We start from the raw sequence: 26,423 nt of genomic DNA, 5'->3' as shown, positions 1-26,423 counted from the left end.
AATCACTACTTTATAAGTCTACAGTTTGTAAGTTGCTTTCTTTGCAAAAAAAATGCCAGAAGCTGTCCGTATCTTCAGATTATTACAAAAGTTAACCTGTGCAGTTAAATCTTTACATTTGGTGCTTCAGTGATTGCTTGATTGTCTTAGCAAAATACTTTCTGGCTCAGCATTATTACTTCATATTCACTTTATGATTTTCTGTTGATGGGGGATTTTTGTTGCTCCCTCCACCATTGTTCAGCACATGACCTTCCTCTGCACCTGTAAGTGCTACTTGTAAGGACTCCTGGTCTTTTGCTATTCAGTTACCTTCCTATGGATAGTTTTACGTATCATTACTTGGCCATTGAGACACAGATTTTGGGTGTTGGTAAAGACTGGCTGATCTAGAAGAGAGAGAGAGAGCATGAAGAATCTTCCAGAATCTAGGAGAGAGAGAGAATATACCTGAAAGAGGAAGCTGTGGAAGCTCCTCAGGACCATGCCCTTGTTGCTGGATAGGAGACAGCAGGGGTTGAGGCAGTGTCCTGTGGGGCTCCCTCACTTAGAGGGGAGCAGCTGCCCAGCATGAATGGCATGGAAAGATGATGACTACTCCTGCAGTACGATGGGGAATCAACTGGGAATTAGGGAATTAATCTTCTGCCTGAGAGGGTCGGGGTGGGAGAGAAGAGGAAGGCTGGCTTGGGAATGCCCACAAGTTAGGAAAAAGAAATGGAATGAGTAGGCAGGGGTGGTTCCTCAGTACCCATGTTCATAGTAGGTTGATGATATGCCAAATAATCTCTGCAAGACAGTTAAGCAACATTCAGAACAAACAACTGAATAAAAGCATGTCTCAGACCATAACCTGTCCTTTTTGCAGATTAGGAACACAGCAGAATACTGAAGCTGTGAGTGAAATACAATAATGCTTTAAAAATTAAGCCTCAGCAAACCCAGTAACTTGCTGCAGAATGAGGAGAATTTTCTTTGGTATTTCTAGACAAGAAAATCTCCAGTGAATCATGCATGAAGAAACTCTGTGTTTATTTTCCTGCATATTTTTTTCCTTGATTTTGGTTTCTTCTATTTTAGCCTTTATAGAGACACCCTCTGAGCTTCCACAGCTCCTGGGTGGTTATCTTCCAGGAGAGCTCTAAAGAAATATACTTCCAGTTTCTTCCCTCTGTCTCTCCTGACCCACACTTTGTACAAAATTATGAGCTTGGGACTGTAAAAAGCACTCAACACATGTTACTTACACGTGGTCTTTTCCATTCGAACTTGATGGGTATTTTCTGGCTGTAGAAGAGGGAGGACTCATTTGGTGGAAAATCAGGATCTTCATACAGAATATTTTGCTCCAGACACTTCTTATGAAGCTCTTCATAGGTCTTCTCCTTTACTTTGATAATGGGCTGGTTGCGACTTATAATGGCAGAATAAATTCCCCCTGAGCCTCCACCTGTACCTTCAGTAGTGCTGACAGTAGCACTGGGAACTGACCCAGAACCTGTCTGCTGAGCCACTGCTGCATTGATGGTGGACGGCATGGGAACTGGGCTTGAAGCAGATGCTGAAAGCAAGCAAGACCTTGAAAAATAGGAAGGAAATCCAAGAAAAGAGGAAGCTGCCTTGTGAGCTGCTTTTTCTATCTGTTGAAAGTCTCCCAGTCAAATTTGCCAGCACTGATATTCCACACGGTTGAGCATGTTGTGCTTGCTCTCAAAGGGCAGTATTTTGTCATAAGAAGTTGGGATTTGTTCCTTGATGTGGAAGAAGAGAGTCCGTTGGCTAACTCCTGTGCCTGAGTTGTATCTACAGCATGTGTCTGCCTGCCCTGTACACATAATCACTCAGAAGGCACAAGCTTTAACCCATGAAATCTAAAAATAGCTATAGGCAGAGAGACAGAGAAAGTGAGAGGGAGGGGGTCACTGAGGTGGCAGTCCTCTGTGCAGCTCGTGCGGAGGCCAGGCGTGCTCCTGGGACAGGATCCTTGTGCAGGCTGACTGCTGGAGTAACCAGCTCATACTTTCCTTAAGAACACGGAAACTGGAAGTGAAACTCCTGCCGGTTTGGGCATGCACTTGTGACATACTGCAAGCCAGTAAACTAGTCCTGACACTTCTGAAGGAACTGTTGCACTTAGCTCACTTCTACCTTCAGCAACAGAAAAGATAGACTTTAACTACTAGAGAGAGTTATCTGAGGGCACACTCTTAATGGTGAAAACAGTCAAGCAGGGTGAGATGATTATCCCTCTCTGTTCTCATGAGACCTCACCTGGAGTGCTCTGGTGCCTCCAGCATGAGAAGTGGGTCCTCAGGAGGATCATAAAAGATTATCAAGGTGCAGAAGCATCTCTCTTACATGAACAGGCTTGGAATTTTCCAACCTATACAGAACTCTGAGGAGCCCTTACAGCAGACTGCTAGTACTTAAAGGGGGCATACAGGTAAGATAGGAAGGAACTCTTCATCAATTTAAAACTCTAAAAGGTTAGATTTAGATCAGATATTAGGAAGAAATTCTTTCCTGTGAGAGTGGTGAGGCACTGGAACAGGCTACCCAGAAAGGCCGTGGGTGTCCCATCTCTGTAAGTGGTGAGGGTCAGGTTGGATGAGGCTTTGAGCCACTTGATCTGGTGGAGGTTGTCTCCACCCTTTTTATGAAAAAATATCATTATTTGAAGGCATTGATGTAAGAGGTCACTACCTGCTAACCAAGTTTGGCTTCTCTACAGAGCAGCTCACCAGCAAAAAGATCTACTTGCAATAACTACCTCTCATGTAAAAGACAACTTTTAATATAGGGTTGAAAATTCTGTAACAAGCCCAGCATGGAAACTGGGCCACTCTGTGTGTGTTGTAATATACCAATTTTAGACCAGTTGTTTAGAGTTAGCATGTTTATATTGTCAGGCATCAGTGGGAAAAGGAACAAATTCAGAGTCTCCCTGAAAGAAGATCTAAACATGTTGCTCTTCTCTGTAACCCAGTTCTTTAAAAGGTGACATTGTTTGTGCTGTCAGAAGTCCCCAGACACTTTGATTTTTCTTTGATTGCGAAGTCTTAAATCACATGATGACATCAGTGCTATTCTTGCCTTGTGACACTAGCCTCTGGACTCTGGCTGATGCTCACGTTGCTGACCTTCTGCCCTAGCACTATGGTGTCTTCCAAAGCATTCCATCTTTTCTTTCTCAGCCACTTGCTTGGTTTACAGATTTCAAATGAATAGCGCAATGGACAATCTCTGCAGCCCATCAGAAATCTCCACTAGGGGAACTTGTATACTAGGTGATAAAGTTAGCAATCTCAGTGCCCCTCTTAGGAGTACTATTTCTCAGCCATCTAGTGACAGCTAAATCCTTTGTTTTTTATCATGAACATAAGCTGTCTTGCACCAGCACAGCAATCAAGAAGAGGAGATTTAAATCTTTGTAGATGTAGGAATGCAGACGATTTGGGCTGGGCTGGTCAGATGCAGAATTGATGACTTCCCCATCACGTTCAGATGCAAAGATTCCAGATCTCATATTTGACATTACTTAGCAGGACAGCTTGGTGAAGGCACGTATCACTTTTCTGAGGAGATTAAGAGCAATACAAGTAGTGACATGTGAGTGCATCACACTGCACAGCTTCAGCAAAAATGCTGATTTTGAGGTCTGTGCGTATGTCCTTTCTTCCATATTCACAGAAGTAACTAAGATCTGAGATCACTGAGTCCAACTACATTTGGCCACTATAAAAATGAATCTGCTGTTTTGGACACAGCTGTTCCAGCAATAATGGCAGCAGCACAGGTGTGAATGGATGTGACAAAGTCCTTTTGGGCTGCTGGGGAGAAGCAAATGAAGGCTTAGCAGTGTCTTTTTTTTTTGCATGGTGAGCAAGTGTCAGGGTATGACCTGCAGCTATTGCTATAGCTAACAGTTCCAGTGGTGCCTGTGTGCAGGTGTGCCTGATGGCAGGTGCATCTGTACTTCTCACTTCTAACCTGATGTTGCTCTCTCTACATGTGAGAAGTGTTATTTGAGCAAGTATACGAACCAAGTTTTGTTACATAGGTCCTCCTTATGAGAGACAGCAGGTGCTAGTAAAAGACAATTGGTGCTTTCAAAGAAGCACAATTTATCACAGAGAAGAATGGATGTTCTGTCTGTTATGAACAGCAAAATTAAAACCTTTCTTCATCAGGCATTAAACCACCTTTGGCAATGGAATTTCTTACAGGCACACGCACCCCAGTAACTGCCTTGTTCAAACACAGCAAAAGTCAACTATGTGGATGATAATCTAATTGAATTTTTATGAAGTTTTATTTTCAGTTATTTGTATTCACTGAATTCAATTACTTGGTGTTTGGTTTTTTTTTTTCCCCTAGGGTAAAGTATTAATTTTTCATGGCATACAAACATGGAAAAATATGTGAGTTGCTAGAAATATCAATGTAAATGATACTCCTTGAAATGTATATCCTTGGATCTAAAGACACAACTGTTAAGTCTTTCAGAAACTAATTTCTATTGAAATTAGGCACTCCATACCACTGAAACTTTGGCCTATGAGTAGTTACCATAGTGCAGACACCGTACTGAAGGCCAGAGTATAAAAACAGTCATCCATTTTAACCAGACACTTGTGGTAGAATATACTTACTAGTAATACTCAACAGTAGCAAGAATGTTGGAAGTAATAAGGCATGGAAACTGTTTCATTGTTACTTTATTTCATTTATTTTCTAACTTCAGAAATGCCAGTTAAAATGTGTCATTCAAGTGCTCATGACAATAATTCTGCCCTGTCAGAAGTACTGCTATGTTTAAACATAAGAAGCAACCATCAATTAAAGCTCAGAATCTGATGGGAAAATAGAGTCTATCTTACTTCTCACAGATGTAAAAGATTTATTTGCTACTGTTCTACTTGCATTGACTCCACTGCATTAAGCACAGCAGTATTTAGGCTGCCAGTTCCTAGAGCCACAGGCTTGTGTTCTCTGATAGAACAAGCTGACAAACAGCTCTGCAGAATGAGAAAAAGGGAACTTAAGGGTCTGATAGGAAGCCAGCTGTGTTTGGTAGTCAGGAAGCAAGAGTAGTCACAGTTCAGACTTGCACTTACTCTTGCCAAAAGTCTACCCTGCAGAGGAATAACAGCAGCAGGTGGGAAGGACTGAACAAGCCCAGGAAGGAAAGAGCAAGAACATCAAGAACCAATGTAGAATGGACTTGCTGAGTTACCTTCACTGGGCAAAAATGGTGACCATCATTTTCTGTTTTCTAAGAGCTGATTTTATTATCTTTTTAATGAAAACAAATCTTCCAGCTTTTGCTAAAAGAAATGCAGTAAATGTTGCCCTTTTATATCCACAAAATCAACTAATGAAGCACTCAGGTTTGAATTAGAACTGTTTTAAAAACAATATAGTTGACAAGTGTAGCAAATGGCAAAGAGCAGACAATTTGAGCCATGGAGCAACAGTAGGCTGCAGAAAAGCAATGCCTGATGTGGAAAGGACTGTAGGAATAGGCAGGGTATCTCCTAATTTTGCATGTTAAAAAAGCATCAAGACTCATCACTTGTGCTTGTAGAGATGGAGGGAGCAAAAAGGAGGCAAGGAAATGTCAGGGTGAGTTTTAAGAGAATGGGGGAATAAGCATGAAGTGGGATGACTGAATTTATCCCATTAAAAGTTTGCTTAATAAATAGTAAGCTCAAATCTCAGCCCAATGCTAAAAACTGACCAAGAAATTACACAAAATATGTGTAACCTTGTAAAGATCTGGAAGAATGGGAGAAACAGAGCTTGACTGGGCTGATATTAACCAATGACATTCAATCATCCAAACCCACCAATTCTTTCCTAATAGAAGACTTTTGAAAGTAGCCTTGTGGAGACAGGAGAATAATGATATGGAAGATGTTTACACATGAGTCCAGCTGCTACCCTAAGCCAGTATTACACTTAAGTACACCTGTGACTTTTCAAAGCCAGTTACTGGAGAGACTTCTTCACTTGCACATCACTGTCTTTTAGTATTGCTCAACTGACAGCCACAACCCACTCAAACCTTACCTTCCATGACTGAATTGCTTGGCAAGCCTGTTACGTACTTTCCTGTACTGACTGCCTAATTCTGCATCATCATAAAGACTGGAAAAGGGAAGTCTTTGTCTGTCATCACACTGGGTGGCTCCTGCTGTGTTTTTTTGCTTGTCAAATTGGCCCAGTTCTACTTCTCTCAAAAACTCCAGTCTCTGGGTAGTGCAATTTAAATTAAACCTTATACCAGCAAGCCACAATCTCATTCCACTGTTTTATGATTTATCAGTGCAAGTTAAGGCCAATCTCAGTCTTAATGTCCCACTGAAAATGCCCTGGAGGAGATAACATTTAGCTTTTCCCCCAAAGGTACAATCCAAGTGCTGTTATTTTTGCTGGATGAAAGAGTTATCCAACTTCAAATGTGCTTTAAACAAAAAATAGTAGGAAATGTCAGTTTGGGGATGTGGGTGGGAAATATGTTCCTTCATTTGATTGGATTCAAATGAGTATTTAAAATCCTCCCACTATCTCCTCTCAGTCACTCAGTGAATTCTCTGAAGAAGTTGTGTCTGCTTTCAGTTGATGCAAATCTTCCAGTCAGCAGCAAGACTCAGGGCTAAGTTTTCCAGCATCAGTGCAGAGTTCTTCACATTGTATGTGAAAACCACTTTTCTTTCTTCCCCCTCTGAATAGAACAAGAGAGTTTAATAAATGATTTAGGAAAAATCCTTCTGAAACAGTTACACAGGATTCCCTCCAGCTTTTAATTTGGACTGCCCCTGCCACTGGTGGAAGGGAGCAACTGGAAAAAGAAATAATCCAATCTGCCCAGTATGCAGGTAACAATGCAGCAGAACTGGAAAAACGATTTTTTTTCTGTCTGACCCTTCAAACTGTGGTATATGAAACTATGAAACTGTTCAGAGATTTTTCTGAAAACAACCAACAAAAACCTCAGACCTAAAACTGACCCCACCTTGTTTCAGCACAGGTTTTCCTCCAAGCACTCCACAGGTGCTCAAGATTGACAGGTGGAGAAAGAAAATATGTGTCCATATGATTCCCAGAGTGAAGGAACATGCTTGAAGAGCACTCAGAAATGATAGGCCTTTTCTGTAGATGCTACTGCCTATCCATGTGGGATCTCTCACAACTTACAGAGATGCCCATGTAACCAGGAACTCCAGACACCTCTGAAGGAGCAGGAGTACAGAAAAGTGATTCTGTTTTTACTTGCAAGTTTGTAAGCCTGCCTAGTTTAGAGCAGCAGATCTGAACAAATGATCCTTTCTTTGAAATGCCATCTCTGATCAAGTTCTGTGCAAGAAAAAGTCATCTGAACCATTCCACTGATGTATCTATTGCCTTGCAAAGCAAGTGTTCCTCAGTTACCCAAGTAAATTTAGCAGTGAGTAGCTGCTGCTGACTTTCACTAAATTCTGTCCTTGATATCAGAAAAGCTGCCAACTAAACAAAAATGCTTCCTGTATGCTAACTCTCCCTTTCCAGAGCTGCAGTTTGCCATCTCTACTGAATGGCAGCAGAGCAGCAGTATTTAAAAAAAGGAGGAAAAAACAAGATAAAACCAATCCCGTAAGTAAAATATACATCTGTTGATTACCCTTGGAACAGGCTGTCACTGAAGTGGGTTGCTGTCCAAATCCCAGAACTATCACCCGTTCAATCACACATGTGCTGTGGTATTGTCCACTTTGATCTTTGTGGCTGAAAGAAAAGAACATAATTTCATATACATTAGTTTCTGTCCATCAGTAGAAGTTCAGCATCGTACAGAAAAAGTACTATTTCAGTCCCACCTTGAAAGTTCCCAGTATTGATTTCCTCTGTTTGTCTTTCTTCTGAAACAAATAAAACTTTCTCCCAGCATTAGCTAGTTTTTCACTGCATAGCAGATTTCATGAAGTCAGAAGAAAAAGCTTGAGAAGGGATTCTGTGGCAAAAACCATGGCTTTGACAACCAGAAAAGTTCTGGATTTGTGCAAAAATGGTGATTACAGCTCCCAAGGGTAAAAGTAGAGCTAATGCTGACATGTTTCAAGTAAGATGCTTCCATCTGTGACTCAATCACCTTCCATTTTCTAACCATCTTGATTTTTATTAAAAAGCTCTAAACAATCTCAAACTGAAACTTTCCTTTTTAGAGTGAATAGAATGCTGTAACACTCACCTCAACACGTTTTTTTTCCACCTTCTACATTTGATAGCAATTTAGCAACATTTTTCTTCTCTATCCTGAATTTTTAAGCCTTTCAGATTTTGTATCCCCAATAAAGAAATCTGAAGCATACTTTTGACTACTTATCCAAGCTACTCTACAGTTTTACTCTATGTAAAATGCTGTCGTGTTACAACCACTTCATCATATTTTTGAACCCTGAAGGAATAAAGAACTGCCTGTAAAGTCACTGTTTATACACTGTACAGCCCCATGGGCAAAACACCTCATTAGTAAAAAGGTAATAGTGACGTATTTGTCATCTCTTGCCCTACAAGCAGCTATGGATGTTTTTGAATTTTAGGTTGTTTCACTCAAGTTTTACAGGTTGTGTATCCTCTTGCTTCTTTCCAAGTGCTTTCCTTGTGTATTTTACCCTGCTGATACACATACTTCTTCAGTTGATCACTTACGGAGACTCTAATAGTGTCTGTGGTTCCCACATAGAATATCTCAAGTTGAAGGGGACTCATAGGAATCAAGTTCAACTCCCTGCTCCTCCCAGGACTGCCTAAAACTAAATCATATGAGTATGAGTCATCCAGATGTAGTGCTTTGACCACCTTCCTAGAAAGCTTGTTTCATTCACGGCCCACTCTTTCAGTATAGATAACACTAGAAAACACAAACACTCCAGGTGTTGCCTACTTGCAGGTCTTCCAGTTTATCATCTTTTGTCTCTCTGAAAAGCTTTACTCTTGCTGATGCCTTTCTTGGTATTTGAGTCTATCTGTAGAATCTTTACTTTGACTAGACAGAAACAACATGCCACAACTCCGTATGTCACACATTGCTGCTCTTGCCCTCCTGCAGAATGCTGCAGTTTTATGACACATTCTGCATGCTCTGGGACTTTGCTAAGCAGTAGATGAGGCTAATACTTCTAAGTTCTTAAGAAGGTCTCTTAAACCAGAAAAGGCATTTCTTATGGCAGTGTGTTGGTGGCTTTTGTCCATAACTGCTGTTACCTGGAAGAGAGAATGTTCTTGTGGAAAGTGAATTTCCGATACAGGAACTGCTTCTTGTGGAGGTATTGAAATGAGTGTCCATCATCTAGGTAGAGCTCACCTACTGCACGGGCCTGAGAAACATACCAGATGGAGTACAAATTAACAGACACTTCTAGCACTGGAAAGCGAAGCTAAAACTGTCTCACCATATGCGATGCTTCAGAGTGAAGGGTGTGTGTTTATTTGTCATTTGCAACTCTCATCTCCATAAGGCACAGGCAGTCCAGCTCTGAAAGTGCTTGAAGACTCAGAGATCTCAGTGTCATTAATTGATGTGGTTGCTAGCTGTCATCTCATTTATCAAGACAGTTGGTAGGAAGTTCTCTCTGTGTCCATGAGGAAGTTTGTGTTCTGCTCATTTTCTGCTATTTCCTCCAAATGAAGGAGGGCAACAGTCTGCCTCTAATGCTATCTGCTAATATTCAGTCTCAAGAGGGAAAAGTGGAAGAGAAAGCAGAAGCTTCACCAAATAGTAGCGCAGGAGTGACACTGAGTATACAGGTGCAGATAGCATTGCACTGATCAAACAAGCAGCATGGACCTAAGGTCAGATGGAGTCCAAGACAACTTTGTAAAGGGAACGTTATCTCCAAGTACCTCTGTGTCCGGGGCCACACGAAGTTCATAAGGAGTATCCATCATCCATTCAGTGGATTTTCCAGCTGTGATCTTCAGAGGTATTACAGTGCCTCCTCGCTGGAATACAGGAATCTGCCAAAAACAAAGACAGGGCAGGAAGGCTTAAATATTCTGACCATACAAATTTATGTTGAAACAGGGATAATTGAAGCTTGCTGCTATTATCTCATTCTTTTTCTACCACCAGGACATGTTAGTGTTCCACCTGAAAACAAAGGAGATAAACCTTTTCTTCTCTAGAGAAGGTATTTTAGATTACATTCCAACAAAGGAAGTGAAAAGGTCCCCTTTCTGATTTTGAATGTTGACAGAACAAAAGCCTGTTTGGTTTGCATTTCATTTGTTTGTGATTTTTGTTCTGTTATCTGCTCAACGGAAGGAGTATTTTAAAACGAACCCATACATTTTCCAGTGTTACTGAGATCTTCAAAGTGCCTGGATCTTCCACCCGTTTAAATTTTCTGAAATCATACCAGATCTAGGGAAAATGGGGAAAAGAATAAATAAAATGAGCATGACTCACATAGTACAATCTGTTTGCTCTGCAGATGCAGTTACTCTTCTACTTCTTAACCTTACTGTCGCAATTCCTAGCACAAGAAACAGCATTTACTTTTTGAAAATCAAATTGTAGTCTGAATGGAAAGAATACACTCTTATTCTTAAGGCACAAAAATAAGCTGATCTTTTCTACAGTTTAACATCTTGGATATCACAAAACATCTGGAAGTGCAAAACAGCATTTCTGAATCTAAAAAAAGAAAGATATTTCACTAAGTTCCAGAACAAGCATATTTCTGTTGAAGTGAAAATCAACAAACTTGCTAATAACAGGTCACAAAAGAGAGCTCCATCTGAAACTTCGCATGCAGCACATTTGCCAGCAGGTTTAATGGCTTTCAGTATGCCCGGCAGTCAGTTCCCACAGAGATCCTGATAAAGATACTCTTCTTAGCTTGTTTGGACAGCTTACATTGAGAGAAATCTTAAGTGTTCTCAGCTGCATTAAAGGAGCCACAACACTCTGCATGGTCTCACATGCTCCACTGCTGTGCTTTATGCCTCTCTAGAGCCTCAGGCTTTCCCTTAGGAACCATTTTCTCCAAATGCCTTCCTTTCCTACACTTCAACTGCTGCAGCCAAATGCTTTTTGTAGGCGTGGATCACAGCGCCACCCTGTGGATAAGAAACTTTACTTCAGCAAACGCTTTGACACTCAGCCCAGGCAACTGAATGTTGTATTTCCGTGTTGCAATTTCTACCCTTGCTCTAGCTTTCCTTATGACCTTTCCTCCAAGACTTTCTCTTTCCCACTTAAAAGAGAAGTTTAGCCCAACAGGAAACACCACAAAAAAAGCAATTGACCATTTAGTAAAACTGTTTTTTAGTCTTCAATGAGAAGCAGTAAGGCTTAAGAGGAAACTTGTATCAGAGACCTGAGATATTTGCAGCAGCTCTTGAAAAAGCACAAAAGTACATCTGTTGTGAGGCGCACATGGGAGGTATCAAGATGGAAGGAAGGTTCAGAGTAGCACTGAATGGCTGCTCAGTCCTTGGTACAGCAGCACTGCTCAGCCATTACAAAATGGGGAGCTGGAATACTGCTGTCTAAAATACTTCTTTGGGCTGAACAGCTGAGCATCTTCATATTCATCCTCACCTCCTCTGGCCCCGGAAGCAGAACACTCACTGTCTTGGCCTCTTGCTCTGTGACTGGATGCACCAACAAAGCATTTCCTGAAGAAAAGCATAAACATGGCTGTGATCCACAAGGCTGCATCTCACTGGAGCAAAAGCTGTGTGTGCTGGGGTTGTCAGCCTCTCATAGCTGTTTTAGGGGCTTGTTTGGGAATGCCATGTGCTTAGCTACAGTTACTACTGGAAAAAACGCACACGTAGGGAACCAAGGACAGATATGACTTCGTTCTGTTATGGCACTGGGATGCAGCTGGGCTGCACTGCATACCCACCAGCTTGGAGGCACTTCTGGGTCCTTCAGAGACCAAGGGAATTCTGCCTGTTTGCTCTTTGAGTAAGAATAGACAAGAACATGCTTTTCTAATCAAAAGAGTGGAAGATAGAAATGTCTCTATTTAACAAGTTCTCTTAAGCTTAATAGCTCTTCCTTACTTCTTTAGAAATTGATGTTCATTTACAAAACCCAAATGGATGTGTTCCTGTGTAGTCTGCCCTAGGTAATCCTGATTTGGCAGGGTGGTTGGACTTGATCTTTGTAGGTCCCTTCCAATCCCCAACATTCCATGATTCTGTGATATGGGCCACACAATTTGGTAGACTTCTTTCCTCCTTGTCCACTTTGCAAGGTGAAATCTCATAGTTTGTTTCACCACACTTAGCTTTGCTGCTGTGTCCTGCATACCATGGTCCAACTACTGCATGAGAAGTGAATGTCCCTTCATTTGAAAGCCATTAGTAGAAGCCCAGAGATAAAACAAACAAAAAATAGAAAAAAAAAAAGAAAAAAAAAGAAAAAAAAAGCATCATGGAGTGTGATCACACCCCAGAAAGCAAATTGCATTCTAGGCTGCATGAAAAGATGCAATGCCAGCAGGTTAAGACAGCTGCTTGTCTCTCTCTGCTCTTATGAGACCCTGCCTGGAGTACTCTTCTCAGCTCTGAGTTTCTCAGCATAAGGAGGACCTGTTGAAGGGGGTCCTGAGGAGGGCAAAAAAGATGATTGCAGTCTCCTACAAGGACAGGCTTATAGTTGGGGTTATTCAGCCTGAAAAAGAGAAAGCTCTGGAGAGATCTTATAGTGGTCTATAGGAGTCTTTAATCAGGGAGGGTAGTTAAAGTACAAGAAGTAATGGTTTGAAAGGGCAGATTTACATTAGGTATTAGGAGGAAATCCTTTACTGTGAAGATGCTGAGACACTGGAACAGGCTACCCCAAACTGATGTGGTTTGCCTGTCCCAGGATAGGTCTTTGAGCAATGTGAGTGGAAGGTGTCCCTGTCCATGCTAGATGGTCTTATGGTCTTTTCCCATTCTTTCATCCTGTACAGGCTGAACGTGCATTACACAAACATTCAGTGATTAAGCTTCATTTCTGAGAAAACTAACTTCAGCAGACAGCTGTATGGGAGTGAAGATCAGCTTGGGATGTGTCTTGGGTTAGGGAGAATTCCTCCCCTAGGAGAATAAACTCACCACAACACAGATTTTTTGATAGTCAGGGAAAGATGAAATTGTATTTCTTATAGTATAACAGTATAAAGAGAGATAAACTACTAGAGAAGAAAACAGAAGAAAAAAAATAATAAATTTAAGGAAAATGGGGGAGGGGTCAAGCAATGGCAAAGCAGCAAAAGCAGCAGCAGCCAAAACAGCAGCCGGGGAGGATAGCAGGCAGGCACAGGTCAAGCATCAGAAGCCAGCAAAAGGGGAGAACAAGCTGTGCTTCTAGACATAAACTTCTTGATACTCCAATGAAATTATATTAACTTATCTATTGTTGCCATTATGTGGCCTATCTCTGGAATGTTCACCTCCATCCCTATGTCTGAGCTAGAAAATCAGCTCAAACGGCCACAGGATGGTAGCTGTTTGCTACTGTCATTTCTCTAGTAGACTCTGGTCTTAGCTGCTACACTGAACTTTCATGTTTCAGATCAAAACCAGCCACGTGTTTTGAGAGTGACAACTGAGACTGAACTCAGGTTTCACATCTTGTATGACTCATGTTTTCAAAATGCTGTTAAAAGAGGGTACTTTTCTAAAGAGGTCTCATGTTCTGTATTCTGCTACACTAGAATTTTCCTCGGTCTTGGGCAGAGTTTTCATGTTTTCTTTTTGTTATGTGGCACTCTATCACTTAAACATTTAAGTCAGTTTCCTGAGGACACAAAGATGCTGCTTACCCAGCATGTACTCATTTTCCACACCAAAAGTTTCAGTTTTCCCTGGAAACTCTATCCAGAGAGCCCTGTAGAAAGAAAGACAGTGGAATACAGTTAGTTTCTTTTCTCCTACCAGCCTGTGCAAGGCTTTCTGGCATTTTCTTGCTCTATTTTCTCCCTCTCTTTACAGGGTGCAGCTATCAAGAACTGAAGATAGGGCAAAGTCCTCCTCTGTGCCTCAGTTTCCCTTAAAGTCATTGATGAAAGTTCCTAGTACAATCTGAGTTAAGACACTCTAATAAACCTATGATTTGGCCTCTTGCAGCTTCACTTTCTTCCCTCTGGCCATCTTCCCTACATACTTGCATGACATGTGCCTTCTTTCTGGCCAGGGGAAGATAGAAGAGTGTTTCTGTCACAGTTTACCAGTAATTCAAACACCCAGTGAGCTAGTCCCTGCAGTGCAGTCTTTCCTGTTCTCAAGCACCTCACTACTCTTACTGCTTTTATAGCACTTCCTCCTGGTCACAACTGAAAATTCTGTCCCAGAATGTCATTTTCATCCTTCCTCGGAAAAAAAAAGGTGATGTAATAACCATCTAGACTTGTATATTTAAAGGTTTGAGAGATGGTCTATCATAGCTTGCTCAGGGGCTGGGTTTCCTTACACAAAAAGCTTGGCTGACCTGCTCACTGACAGGCATCCACTTGATCACTGCAGCCCTTCTGTCCACGTACTTGCTGATGAAACACAATTTTCCACTTTGCTTGTTTCAGTGAGAAAAATGCCCTGCTTCCTCCCTAATTCTGTACCTACTGCAGCAGACTAACATAATCACAACTGTACTTAATATGGTAAGCCATGCACATGCCATCATAAGCTTCATTTCAACAAAGGGAGAAACCCATTACGTCAGTGCATGCAACAGGGACATCTGCTCCTATACCTGTGCAAACAAATGCTCCCACTGTCTGCAATGCAAATCATCTTCAAAACTCAAACCACTCAACCCTTACCAAAAACACCCTCATGTTTTGAAAACTTAAGAAATATATTGTATCTGCATAACAATCAATAAAGGTAAATGTAGTGGAAAAGGATGGTTCTAGGGCACCCTCAAAGGCAACAATGCCAGGAAAATTTATGACATTCATTTCATGCTGAAAGGATTGTTGCATTTGGCTCCTCTGAGGTTAGAGCAGCAAAACAAAAGTTTATTTTCTACTTTCACTTCTATTCCAGATTGTTTGATTCTCTACTGAAAGAAAAAACAGAAGAAATACTGCAGAGAAAGATGATCAAATTATCACTATGAAATAATTTTTTATAGTAGTAACAATTCAGAAGTAACAAATTTCAGTGAGGAGCAAAATGGATCCTCAGGAAAGGTCAGCAAGCTCAGAATCCATTAAGCACAATTTTAAGTGTGGTCTGGAGTCCACAGTACTTCAAAACCATGTTTAAAGACTGCTTTTTTTATTGAACTTGTGGTGTTCCAGATGTCATTTGGGTAAAAATAACCCAACCTGTAAAATTTTCCACTGAGAACCCTACCAAAGCTTATGCAACACACAAAAATGGCATGTAGTAGTTTTTGTGTGTTTCGCACTTCTTGACTACTTAAATAAACAATCACAAATGTAAAAGGTGGTAATTTAACTCCTTTTCTCCAGCGATTACCTTCAGGAAGTTACTTGGAAGTTCCTGATTTACCTCATGACTGGCTCCGCTGCTGTGTGTGCCCGATAGAAGAGTGTGTACAAGTAGGGCAGCAGGACGTAGCGCTCTCTGATGGCTTCCCTGATGATCTGGGTGTTCCTCTCCCCAAAGAGCCATGGTTCTCGCCGTTTGCTCTCCATGTTAGAATGACCTCTGAAGAAGGGCTGGTAGGCTCCAGCCTGATACCAGCGAACAAGTAACTCTGGTTCTGGATCTCCAATAAACCCTCCCACGTCAGCTAGACAGTGCACAAACAAAAACTCACAGCTTTGGAAATCATTCTAAAAAACCTGAACTCCTCTAACAAGCATTCCAAGCGCAACCTGTGCATTTCACAGTGTGCTTGCAGTTCTGCTGGTAGGCAGCTGCTTGTCCAAATGAGTGGAAATCTGTTACAACAAGTTACCCTTCAATAAAAATCTCAAGAGAGCTTTCAGATGCCCCAATGACAGGACCATCACAGTGATTCTACAGTACACCACCTATGGCTGGCTCTTCCAGATGGGATGCAAAGACTACATAAGTAGTAGCAGAGAAATGATGGTGAGAGCCCAGTTATTGGCTTCTGGAACCAGACTATTTTGTGAAACTGCACTGCATTGTTGAGCTTTCCACTGCTGGTGTTCAGGTCTCTCTTGGGATACAAGCTTGTCAACACCAGCAATTTATGTACAGTGAGCAAATGCAGCTAAACACCTTACCTCCACAGAACGAAATCCCTGCCATGCTGAGGGTGAGAAGCATTGGAATGGATATTTTCAAATAACTCCACTCTGCTGTGTTGTCTCCAGTCCACACTGCCCCTGGAAATACCCAGTTTCAGCATTACACCTGGATGTTGGGCATATGATTCAGTTTATACTTGCAGTTAAAGGAAGAAGACAAGAACGATCATGAACTATTGGTGAACTGCTGTTCACTGCAACACTTTTTCTCTGTACATGCATACTCAGGAAATAGTCAACAAAATCAGGGAGTGGTTTGGAACAGAACACAGGCCTGTTCCGTCCTTAACTTGTACACACTTTCTTAGTCTCTCCTGTTTTTTAATTTTTTTTATTTTTTTAAAATCTAACCTTCTGTCTTCTCTAGCTTTAACTATTACATACCAAACTGAAGAGATCAAAGCAGCATGGAAAGCATCCAGCTAGTCCCTACTTACCATACTTCTGTGATCCCGCAAAGAAAGATCGTGTGAGGACAAATGGTCTCTCTTTTCCTGAAGAACGTCTGATGAGGCCTTCTGCAGTTGCCATTTGCTAAAAATCATTTATATAAAAGTCAGGAAGACAAACTCCACAATTAGGTTACCTGAGGTACTGTCTTTTTAGCCCTTCCAAGGGAAGAAAATTAAGAAATCTGTATCCAAATACAATACTTACTAAAGCAACACTTTCTTACTAGAATACACTTGAACAACAACCACAACAGATTAATATTGTGTAGTTCTGGCCAATATAATTTCCATTGTCACAGTAGGAAGACATGGACGTTACATTTTTTTGTGACCAATACCACAGTTTATTACTAATACAACAATATCTGGCACAGCAGAGTTTCAGTCCTTAATAGAGGTTACAGGATGCTTACTAGTGTGTAAATCACCTTATTAGACATACTCCTACTGCCAGTTTGTCTGATACTCTACCTGATAGAATCCGTAGAGGTTGTGTACTTCCCGATGCTCCCAGTTGTTGTAGTGCACAGCATCTTTCTGCATTGTTAGTTCTGCTCCTTTGAAGACCGAGGGCTCATTCATGTCATTCCATACATAGAGGATGTTAGTGGATCCCTAGGATGCAGGATTACAGTTAGGATGTAACAGAGCCACTGCTGTGCCTTAATGTGTTAACCTCTGCTGGGTGTCAGATCAGTTTGGGGTCTGACCAGAAATAGCAGCAGCAAAGCAGGACAAGATAACTATGTTTTTGTGGTCGCTTGAAATAAGCCAGTCACTCATCTCCTGTCTCTTGGTTGCTGCTCAGGGTGGCAGCCTGCAAGCCCACTTCTATTATTGTTTCAAGACGCAGTAGGTACTTGCTATTCCTGCCTTCTGGAGAGGAAAAGTAGGAAGGGAAAGAGAAATATTAACTAACATGAGAGAAAAATATCACAGAAGGCCAAAAGGAAAAAAAAATGGAAAGGAGAAGCAGTATAGGAAGTGTTTGCTAGGACAGTGGTTTCAACAACTTTACTATAAAGCAGAACTTCAGGATGGGGGTGAGGTGGGACTGTAAGTAATCATCAGTGTTCCACTTTCAGCACCAGACAGGAGTGCTGGAGGGAAGGTCAGAGTGAAGTTATGAGAGAGCGCTCCCACATTGCTTCCTTTTTGTCCATCCTATTGCTGCAACTAAGCAAGCAGGTTCACTGGTGGCACAGGGGTTCCAACTTCCTTAGTGTAGACAAGTCCATGGAGAAAATCCTTCTCTGGTACTTCAGCTTATCACGGTATTCTCTTCTACATGTTGATAAGACAGCAACGGAAGTCACCAACTTACTCAACCTTTAATCTTCTCTCTTTGACCCCTTTTTAGGCTTTCTGGGATACATTTCTCAGAAAACATAAATACAAACCTTGTAAGCTTTGAAGGCGAATTGTTCTGCGTACCATTTCCGCACTTCAGGATTGGTGAAATCCAGGTAGCAGGAGGAACCTGTGGATGCGGGAAAGCCCAATTATTTACATGAGTTTAAGATCAGGGGTGCCTTGTCTTTGCACCTAAATACAGGAACCTAACGCTGGGAGCCTTTCCACAATGGGAAGCAATAACGTAGTCATTATGGTCTGAGACAAAAGCTCGAGAGAATTCTAGGCTGACTCAGAACTCAGTGCACTCTTTGCCACATCCTGCAGACTGATGCTTGTGGATTCTGGAGGAGCAGCACCATTTAAGGGTGACTGCTAGCAGACTGAAATAGGTTCAGATATGAATAAGAAAGCAGGGAGAGAAAGAATTCCCAGAATGTTGAGCTCAAGCAGCAAAGTGTCACTGAGCTAAATGACATCTTGCTATGCTTCTAGAGTTGTAATGTGTCCTTTGTTTTTTCCATATTCACTTGTCAAGACTGTGAGCTTTCTAGTTGTAAAAAAGGGGCACAACCTCCTTTGCCTCTTTTTAATGCTACTTCCTCATGAAAAATAACATGTCAAATCTATTTATGATTGAATCAGTCTTCAGTATCAGAGTTCACTTAATTATATCCAGCCTACATGGGCTGTGCTCACTGTAATAGACCAGGCTGCATGTGCATTTCTGTTACCCAAGACAAGCTGAGAAGGAGGATGGCTATTCTGACCAATAAATCCAACTTCTTTAGTTCTAGGCATTGGGACTATCTGCAGGGCTAACTGGCATAACAGAGAAAATGATAAAGCTGATGCCACTGGAACATGACTGTACCAAAGAAACCACAAAGCATTTCAAATTATAATTGTTTACCAGAAATAAGTGGATTTGAAAAATCAAATTCCACTTCTTTGGGTTCCAATTAAACTATTCTGCAAAATGTTTAAAATAAGCAGCTTGAAAGGTGGAGATAGGATGTTCTCTTACCTGGCCAACAGATGCCTTCAAAGTCTTTCCCATTTCTGTCTTTCACAAAATATCCCTTCTCTTTTGCCTGTGCATACAGGGCATACATGGGGTCAACCTTAATGTGGGGATCTACAATGACGACAAGCTGCCAGGATAAGAAAACAAAATGCATCATTAGCATCAACTGTACTAAATAAACCAGCAAGAGTTTGCTTTTGATAAAAGGCAGACAATGGTTTCACTTCAGGTAGAGACAGATGTGTTACTAATTTTAGAAAGGTGCTACTAATTTTATAAAGCGGTTACCAGTTCTTGCATATATTGTGTTAGACTCATGTGTAGTAGCTGAAATTACAAAGAGGGCAGAACTTAACACCCTCTATATGGGGCCAAAACCCATTTCAGCTAAACACAAGTACTCCAACCCCTAGAAATGCTGTTTAATTCACTGTTCTACTCTCTGGATGGCAAAATATCTCACTTTGTGTTTATGTTCCTGCTTAATTTCTGTTGAGACATATAAATATATCTTAGTTTCTATAGCATGCAACAGCAACGGAGTTTTCTCATTTCTTTAAACTTACACATGTTGTATTTTGCAGTTACTTTCTGCTGCAACTAATTGCCCTGCTGTACAGCTGAGAAAGTCCTACAGCTCCGATTGAGAGATTGTAAAACTTGAATGCTTTTCCAGCAGTCCTTCATTCATTGATTTTTGGCAAAGATTTGTTTGTATCTTAAGTAGAAAACTTTTCAACTGTGCCCATCGAGGACAGCACTCAGTTGCTTCTGTAATATGGAGCTTCATAAGGGTCAAACTTAGCTTGACAGTCAGGGCACAGAATAAACTATGAAATTACAGAAAGACAGAGGAGCTGAATTAAGGTAGCTTGTGCACTGAAGCACTGCCAGACTGCAACAGTCTATTTTCCTCTGTTAAACTGCTTTCCAGCATCTGGAGTACCTTGGCAAGGCAGACTGCATGGCCTGACAGTAAAAAACCCAAACAACCCCTATTTTCTTTCTTCCTGCTAGCTTATATACCTTGCGTTTTTTCTTCTTCAGATGTTCTTGCATCTTTTTGGGATTCTGGAACTTCTTTTTGTCCCAGGTAAAATACCTCTTGCCATCAGTGTGCTCTATGTCCAGCCATATCACATCATAAGGAATGTCATGTTCATCAAAGCCAGCATCCACTGCCTTGACATCCTCCTCATCCTCATAATTCCACCTGCACTGATGGTAGCCGAGTGAAAAAAGAGGGGGCAGGGCTTGAGTACCTAGGAAAAGTATGAGATAAAATCTTGAAGGGCATTTACAGTGTTATCTAAAAACTCCAGAAAAGTTAACATGATGGATATGTATCTGTCAGGAGCTGTGGAATGCTGGTCTGAGTTGAGTCTAAATCATGCTCTTCATAGCAATATGACTGAATTCTTGAAATAACAAAGATTACAATGAACTCAACAGTCAGAAAGTGCAGAGGGCTGCAATCACAATACAAGAGTGAGAAGGAATTTTCTGTTCCATGACACTGAAATATTATTCCAGTAACCAACATAACTTTATTCTTTAATGTTTTCTAAAGCAAATATAGTCTAGATTACCTTGACTGTCATTAATACAAGCAATTAAATTGATTTTAATGAACAGAACGAAATTCCTGTGCCTGGCTGAATGAAAACCAAGGAATTGCAATTAATAGGCATTAGAAAAATAACAAAACATACATGTAGACACATGGTAAAAGGGAGCTGGAAGAGATTCATTGGCATGCACTTCTGGTTGGCCAGATCCTCTTGAGCTATGGCTACTCTCCTATTCTTGTTCAGCTGAAGCACACTTTCTCTGTAACATTTGTGCAGCAAACCATCACTCTCACACATTGAAGAACTAGCAGGGATGTTGCTATGCTTTTGATTTTCTTTAGTACATAAGCAGTTTTGCTTTTGTGAAATGTTAGTCCTCTTGCATCCATTTCTTTCAGTTTCTTCTTGAGACTCTTGCTTCTTTCCTTTTCCCCTATCTGCAACTCATCTCTGCTGCCTTCCCTAATGGCCACATGGAATGGTTACCTAAAGCCTTTACTTTCAAGGGTATATTACTCTGTCACTTCAGTCTTTTCTCATTATAAGGTGACCTGTCCAGATGCTGACTGGTAGCTCTTGCCTCCCGTGTCTCCTCCCTTCACCTTAAGTGGTGCAGTTCCAGGTGGCAGCAATTATGCTGGCTTCTCAACTAGGGCCAAGTGTGAGCACCTGCTGACGGTACAGAAGAGCAGAATGCAGGCTTGTCTTCACAAAGTACGGCCCTCTGCTCTATCAGCTGCAGTCCTGCACACAGTGGGTTAGGTAAGTGTTAACCCACTTGTGGCTACAGCATGTTCCTCAGAGGTGATTCCAACTGAATCACAGAATTAACCAGGTTGGAAAAGACCTTCAAGATCATCGAGTCCAACCTATCACCTAATATCTCCTAATTAACTAAACCATGGCACTCAGTGCCTCACGCAGTCTCCTTTTAAACACCTCCAGAGACGGTGTCGTGGAAGGGATCAGAGCCTTTTTGCCTTATTGCAGAATTTTCATTTGTACACAGAATTGTGGCTCAGAGGCCTTCCATCGAAAAGCCAAAACAATATTTCCTATCTGCTTGCACTGACGCAGCTGCTGTACCAGCAGGCGTACAGGCCTTGAGAGAATCTCTCTCTCAGGGAAGCAAAGACATAAACATGGCTATGTTTTGGAAAAAGGGTTCGAATTCTCAGACACGGTGACCACTCGACAAACATCTGCTGGGGGGCTGACCCCTGGGTGGTTCCATAAGTTGTTTTTGGTAAGAATTAGCCAATTGTATAGGTTGATTACAACTTTGTACCAATCTGTAGAGTTAACGTGAGTCTGACTGAGTTGGTTGAACACACCTCTTCTGAAATACTATAAAAAATGTACCCACTTGCACCTCTTGTTCCTTACCTCTTGCTCCTTAACTTAACTGGCCCCTCGCTCTCTACCCTGTGCCTCTTTTGCTCGATACCCTGATCGTTGATCACACACGCACACACACGCGGCATTCGCATCGCAAACAACCAGCTCAAGACTGCACCGTTCCGGACAAGGGCCCGATCCTTACGAGCCCCGGGAGTCAGCATTCAGCTCGACTGGACCCGTGGAGCCTCAGACGACGCGCCTTAAATCCATAAAGACTTTGAAACTTCTCTGAACTGCATTTGGGACAGTGAGTGATTGATAAACTTCTATTTGAAACTGAATAACTTCTCAAGACTTCAATGAACTCTCTCATATCATAGACTCTCTTCATTTTAGTCATTCTGTATATCAAATCTCAACTACGAACCAAGAATCTACGTGGGATAATTACAAATAAGTTTGGGGAAGGGGATTTTTAGTGTATTATATTAAATTACTTATACCTTTTTTACAAAACATCGGCCTCGCATATCATTACTTCAAACCTCCCCCACCCCAAACAAACTTTCCCGTCCGAGACAGACGGTGACTCCACCACCTCCCTGGGGAGTCCATTCCAGTGGCAAATCACTCTTCCTGTGAAGAACTTCCTCCTAACTTTCGGCCTAAACCTGCCTTGGGGCAGTTTGAGACTGTTGTCTTGTTCTGTCACTGGGTGCCTGGAAGAAGAGACCAACCCCACCTGGCTACAACCTCCCTTCAGGTAATTGTAGAGAGCAATAATGTCTCCTCTGAGCTTCCTCTTCTCCAGGATGAACAACCCCATCTCTCTCAGCTTCTCCTTGTAGGGCTTCTGCTCCAGCCCCCTCACCAGCCTTGGTGCCCTTCTCTGGACACATTCAAGCACCTCAGAATCTTTCCTAAATTGAGGGGCCCAGAACTGGACCCAGTACTCAAGATGTGGCCTAACCAGTGCTGAGTACAAGAGTAGAATAACTTTCCTTGTCCTGCTTGCTGCATTATTCCTGACACAGGCCAGGATGCCATTGGCCTTCTTGGCCACCTGGGCACACTGCAGGCTTATGTTCACCTGTCAACAAGTAGCCCCAGCTCCCTCTCTGTCTGGCTGCTCTCCAGCCACTCTATCCCCAGCCTGTAGCACTGCATTGGGTGGTTGTTGCCCAAGCATAGAACCCAGCACTTGGCCTTGTTAAAACTCATGGCACTGGCCTGCACCCATCCAGCCTGTCCAGCTGCCTGTGCTGTGTTGAGTCTAGTTATGAGTAAGTACCTGTCAGCTGTGCAAACTGCTTGAAGACATCAAATGCAGTGGGCCCCATCAGCAGGAAAACATCAATGATGCCGCTCTCTGACATCCACCGCACATCAGTTACAGGCATGGCTCTCTGCTTAGCAGTCTGTGCAGCAGATCCAGACAGCACATGCTTTGAAGGAAACAAAGGTATCTCTCTATCAAATTTTGGCTGGATTAAGGAATAAAGATGACAAGCCACAAAATTCACTAACACATACGTGGCAAGTATTAAGAACACATACTGAATGTTTCTTATATATCCTTCACAAATCCTTTACTTTGCATACTGCTTATACAAAATAGAACAATAGTTAATGGGGAAAATTAGTAATGAGTGGCCAAGTAATTAAAGTTCTTTTGTAGCTAAAGACTAAGCATGTTCTGCAAGATCTTAGAAGTAACATCTATATCGAAAGTAATGAAGAACATTAATAATTTTAACCATGTAATGCAGTGATGGAATTAAAGCACAATTTTTTCCATCAGTTTCAATTTCAATAGTACTCATAGGTTTGTGTTTCAACAGTTGAGGGAGTTAATTTCCTGGACATTTTATGCTTCTTGAAGATCAGTTACATTCCACAAAAGAAGGAGCCTGCTAAATAGAAATGTGTGGCAATTCCCAACATTTAAAAACTCAGAAAGATTCCTTGAATCCCAGAGATAGTTAAGACTTTTGTCCATTCTTTTTTCCGCTTGCTACAAACACCCACATAGATTTTTATTCTGCTCCAACAGTATGTATTTTGCTTCTGCCTTCTCCTGTGGACTTGCTAAGATGTAACTTCTGAGACTTGATTCCGAAAAGGAGTAATCTCCCTGTTCTTTTCAGTCGTTTAATACACAAATATAGCAGTAAGGAGGACAGGAGGAAGAGATGTACAATTCTTCATTGGGAAGCAAAAGATAGGTCTCCAATAATGCTGTCACGTTCCTGCTGGCTCTGCTATGGAGTGTTTTCTTTCATTATTAAATTCTGAGGAATGTGAGCAACTCTCACCTCAGCTACTGCCTTTGTATTAATGTCCACCAGTGTTTCTGAAGAGTTCAGCCAGAAGATCCCTGAAGTTCTGTTAGGCTTGTGTGCTAAGAGAAGGGGCACTGAACCATAAATGCCTATTTTGTCATGTGTCTTGTGGCCAAAGATATCCAAATTATAAAGCCGGTAGGCATCACCATCACTAGGACAGACAAACAGACAGATGTTTGTTATATGTGAGCATTCTGCACTAGACCAGTTGTAGCCCTACTGCCATTCCACTGAACTCAGTCAACACTATGTATTGCAGTCTTTTGTTCAGCATCCAGATGTGAAATGGGGACAGTCCAGGTTACTGCTTCTTAACTTTGGTCCCAGCTGTCTGAATAAAACAACATTTTTGCTGCCAGTCAGACTGCTGTTCATTTGCTCCAGGCCCTAAAATATGAATTCTGAACTATCCCATTCTTCTACAGAGTTGCTCTTTTAAAAGTTCTGCTTAAACATGATCAATCTTGCAACTCAGAAAAAAAGGCATGCAAAATTGAGAGGCAACAGAAGGGGTCATTCATTAAACTTCAGAGTGGAAAGGGAAATGTGACCAACTTACTCTGTGTGGACATGGGCTATGTTTCAGTTTGCCATATCAGAAATCAAAATACACAGTACATCATGCAGATATCTTGAGCTGTTGTCTGCATTAAAGCAATGTTATAGCTCTTCTCTACAAAAATGATACTGCTCTCACTATCAATCTACCACCTTTACCTGGTGTTTTTGAGAAGAAGTGCTTCTGTACGCTGTGGTATTCCATAAACATGGTCAAATCCACATAAAGAGAAGTCTGTGCCTACAGAACTAGGCCCTGTGGGAATAACATTAAAAGAGAAGACCACAAAGTTTAATTTTCAACCTTAGCTGAATGAAAAGGAGGAGACCAACCTAACCAAAAATATGAAAAAGCAGGTTTTAGTAATTATCTCCTTCATCTTCACTTTCATTATTATTTCTGTGCCAGAAAGGTAATGTTTCAAACAGATTTTATTGTATTTATTCTGATTTTGATCCACTTAAGAAGATAAAGCAAATCACTATAACAGAGAAAAACAACATGTAATAGTGTGTCACTTCTTTATTCTGTAGTGAAACTACTTAAAATTATCTCCTGTTTCTACCCCAGTACCTACAAGCCAAGCTTTGCAGCAGAGTGGTACAGCAGAGTGGACTTTACAGTCAGTTGCCTGTTTCCTATTGCTCTTCTCTTCAGCCTCAGCCAGGGGAGTAGCATGCACAGGAGCCTCTGCCATTGATATCATCTTGCCACATTACTGAATCCAGAGCAACTTTTGGCAGGTGACCAGAGATCCTGTAGACTGACAAGCAGTGGCTTCAGGATCAGAATCTGACCAAATGGATTTCCAACACAGAGAAACAGAAAAACATGATGCTGGCCTAATACATCAGATACATCATGAAAAAGGGCAACAGCTTCCTGCTCCTCTGTGTCTTGACCATGAACTGGAAAAGGTCCTATCCCCAAAGGTAAGCTCTGTTGGGCTCCCCTCTTCCTCCTGCAGCTGTTGGCTATAAAACTCTGCATGACAATGGCAATGGACAAAGCTAACCAACTCAATTTATGTAGAATACAAGTGCACAGACAGCAGATGGTCATAAATTTGGGTAATTAATAAATTGTATTTGAGCTACTGACCTACATGTTTCTAAAACCTTCTTATCCCTTCAGACTGCTCCGTATTTCCTTTCATAGTCTGCCACTTAAAGAGTTTCTCTGTGATAATTATTAATGCTTAGACATCAAAACTTCTGGTACACTGTGAGAATAAACCACAAGTGAAATCAATGTTATGTGCTCTTACCAAAAAAGAAAAAAAAAAAGAAGGAAATAATGCATGATAGCTATGTCTATATCTATAACTGTACCAGTCAGCCAACACGGTTATGCTGTGCCAGAAATGGTACATGGTGAGCTGATGATGTGGGTGAGATGTCATGTGTTCCCTCCTGAACACAAATCTAATCAATATTGCTTTTTCAAGTTGTTACCTATCATTGATATCTCAGAAGCAAGTTAAAAGAAGGAACGAGTAAGACACTGATAAACATTAGTAGCTAAACAGAAAGCAGACAGCAAG

The 26,423-nt window shown here is 41.4% G+C and overlaps 2 protein-coding genes and 1 long non-coding RNA gene across 4 annotated transcripts in view; 1 reads left to right on the top strand and 2 right to left on the bottom strand.

Moving 5' to 3' along the window:
• The window catches only part of CAPN3 (calpain 3), a 31,841-nt gene extending 30,303 nt beyond the window's left edge, over window positions 1–1,538 (bottom strand). Inside the window, exon 1 of the mRNA XM_064146400.1 lies at window positions 1,248–1,538. Within this exon, the coding sequence (XP_064002470.1) occupies window positions 1,248–1,538 (291 nt within the window). The remainder of the gene's footprint in view (window positions 1–1,247) is intronic.
• LOC135176929 (uncharacterized) overlaps window positions 1–19,596 on the top strand; it is a 45,971-nt gene extending 26,375 nt beyond the window's left edge. Inside the window, exon 2 of the long non-coding RNA XR_010302870.1 lies at window positions 15,462–19,596. This is a non-coding gene — a long non-coding RNA (uncharacterized LOC135176929). The remainder of the gene's footprint in view (window positions 1–15,461) is intronic.
• GANC (glucosidase alpha, neutral C) overlaps window positions 4,706–26,423 on the bottom strand; it is a 30,161-nt gene continuing 8,443 nt past the window's right edge. Inside the window, exons 8-24 of one of the 2 annotated variants that reach the window (XM_064146360.1) lie at window positions 25,039–25,135; window positions 24,292–24,472; window positions 23,268–23,421; window positions 20,091–20,326; window positions 19,065–19,191; window positions 18,085–18,164; window positions 17,156–17,299; window positions 16,670–16,766; window positions 16,209–16,310; window positions 15,502–15,745; window positions 13,809–13,873; window positions 11,588–11,664; window positions 10,331–10,405; window positions 9,886–9,999; window positions 9,247–9,359; window positions 7,664–7,767; window positions 4,706–6,727 (exon numbers count right to left, since the gene is read on the bottom strand). In XM_064146360.1, coding sequence (XP_064002430.1) covers window positions 6,618–6,727; window positions 7,664–7,767; window positions 9,247–9,359; window positions 9,886–9,999; window positions 10,331–10,405; window positions 11,588–11,664; window positions 13,809–13,873; window positions 15,502–15,745; window positions 16,209–16,310; window positions 16,670–16,766; window positions 17,156–17,299; window positions 18,085–18,164; window positions 19,065–19,191; window positions 20,091–20,326; window positions 23,268–23,421; window positions 24,292–24,472; window positions 25,039–25,135 — 2,120 coding nt within the window. In that variant the 3' untranslated portion in view covers window positions 4,706–6,617. Of the gene's footprint in view, window positions 6,728–7,663; window positions 7,768–9,246; window positions 9,360–9,885; window positions 10,000–10,330; window positions 10,406–11,587; window positions 11,665–13,808; window positions 13,874–15,501; window positions 15,746–16,208; window positions 16,311–16,669; window positions 16,767–17,155; window positions 17,300–18,084; window positions 18,165–19,064; window positions 19,192–20,090; window positions 20,327–23,267; window positions 23,422–24,291; window positions 24,473–25,038; window positions 25,136–26,423 lie in introns of those variants that run through there. The other variant, XR_010302868.1, reaches the window with a different exon arrangement.

The sequence above is a fragment of the Pogoniulus pusillus genome, chromosome 1 (assembly GCF_015220805.1).
Source record: "Pogoniulus pusillus isolate bPogPus1 chromosome 1, bPogPus1.pri, whole genome shotgun sequence".
Taxonomy (NCBI): Eukaryota; Metazoa; Chordata; class Aves; order Piciformes; family Lybiidae; genus Pogoniulus; species Pogoniulus pusillus.
Note: the sequence above shows the minus strand (reverse complement) of the source record. Positions and strands in the feature narration are given on the sequence as shown.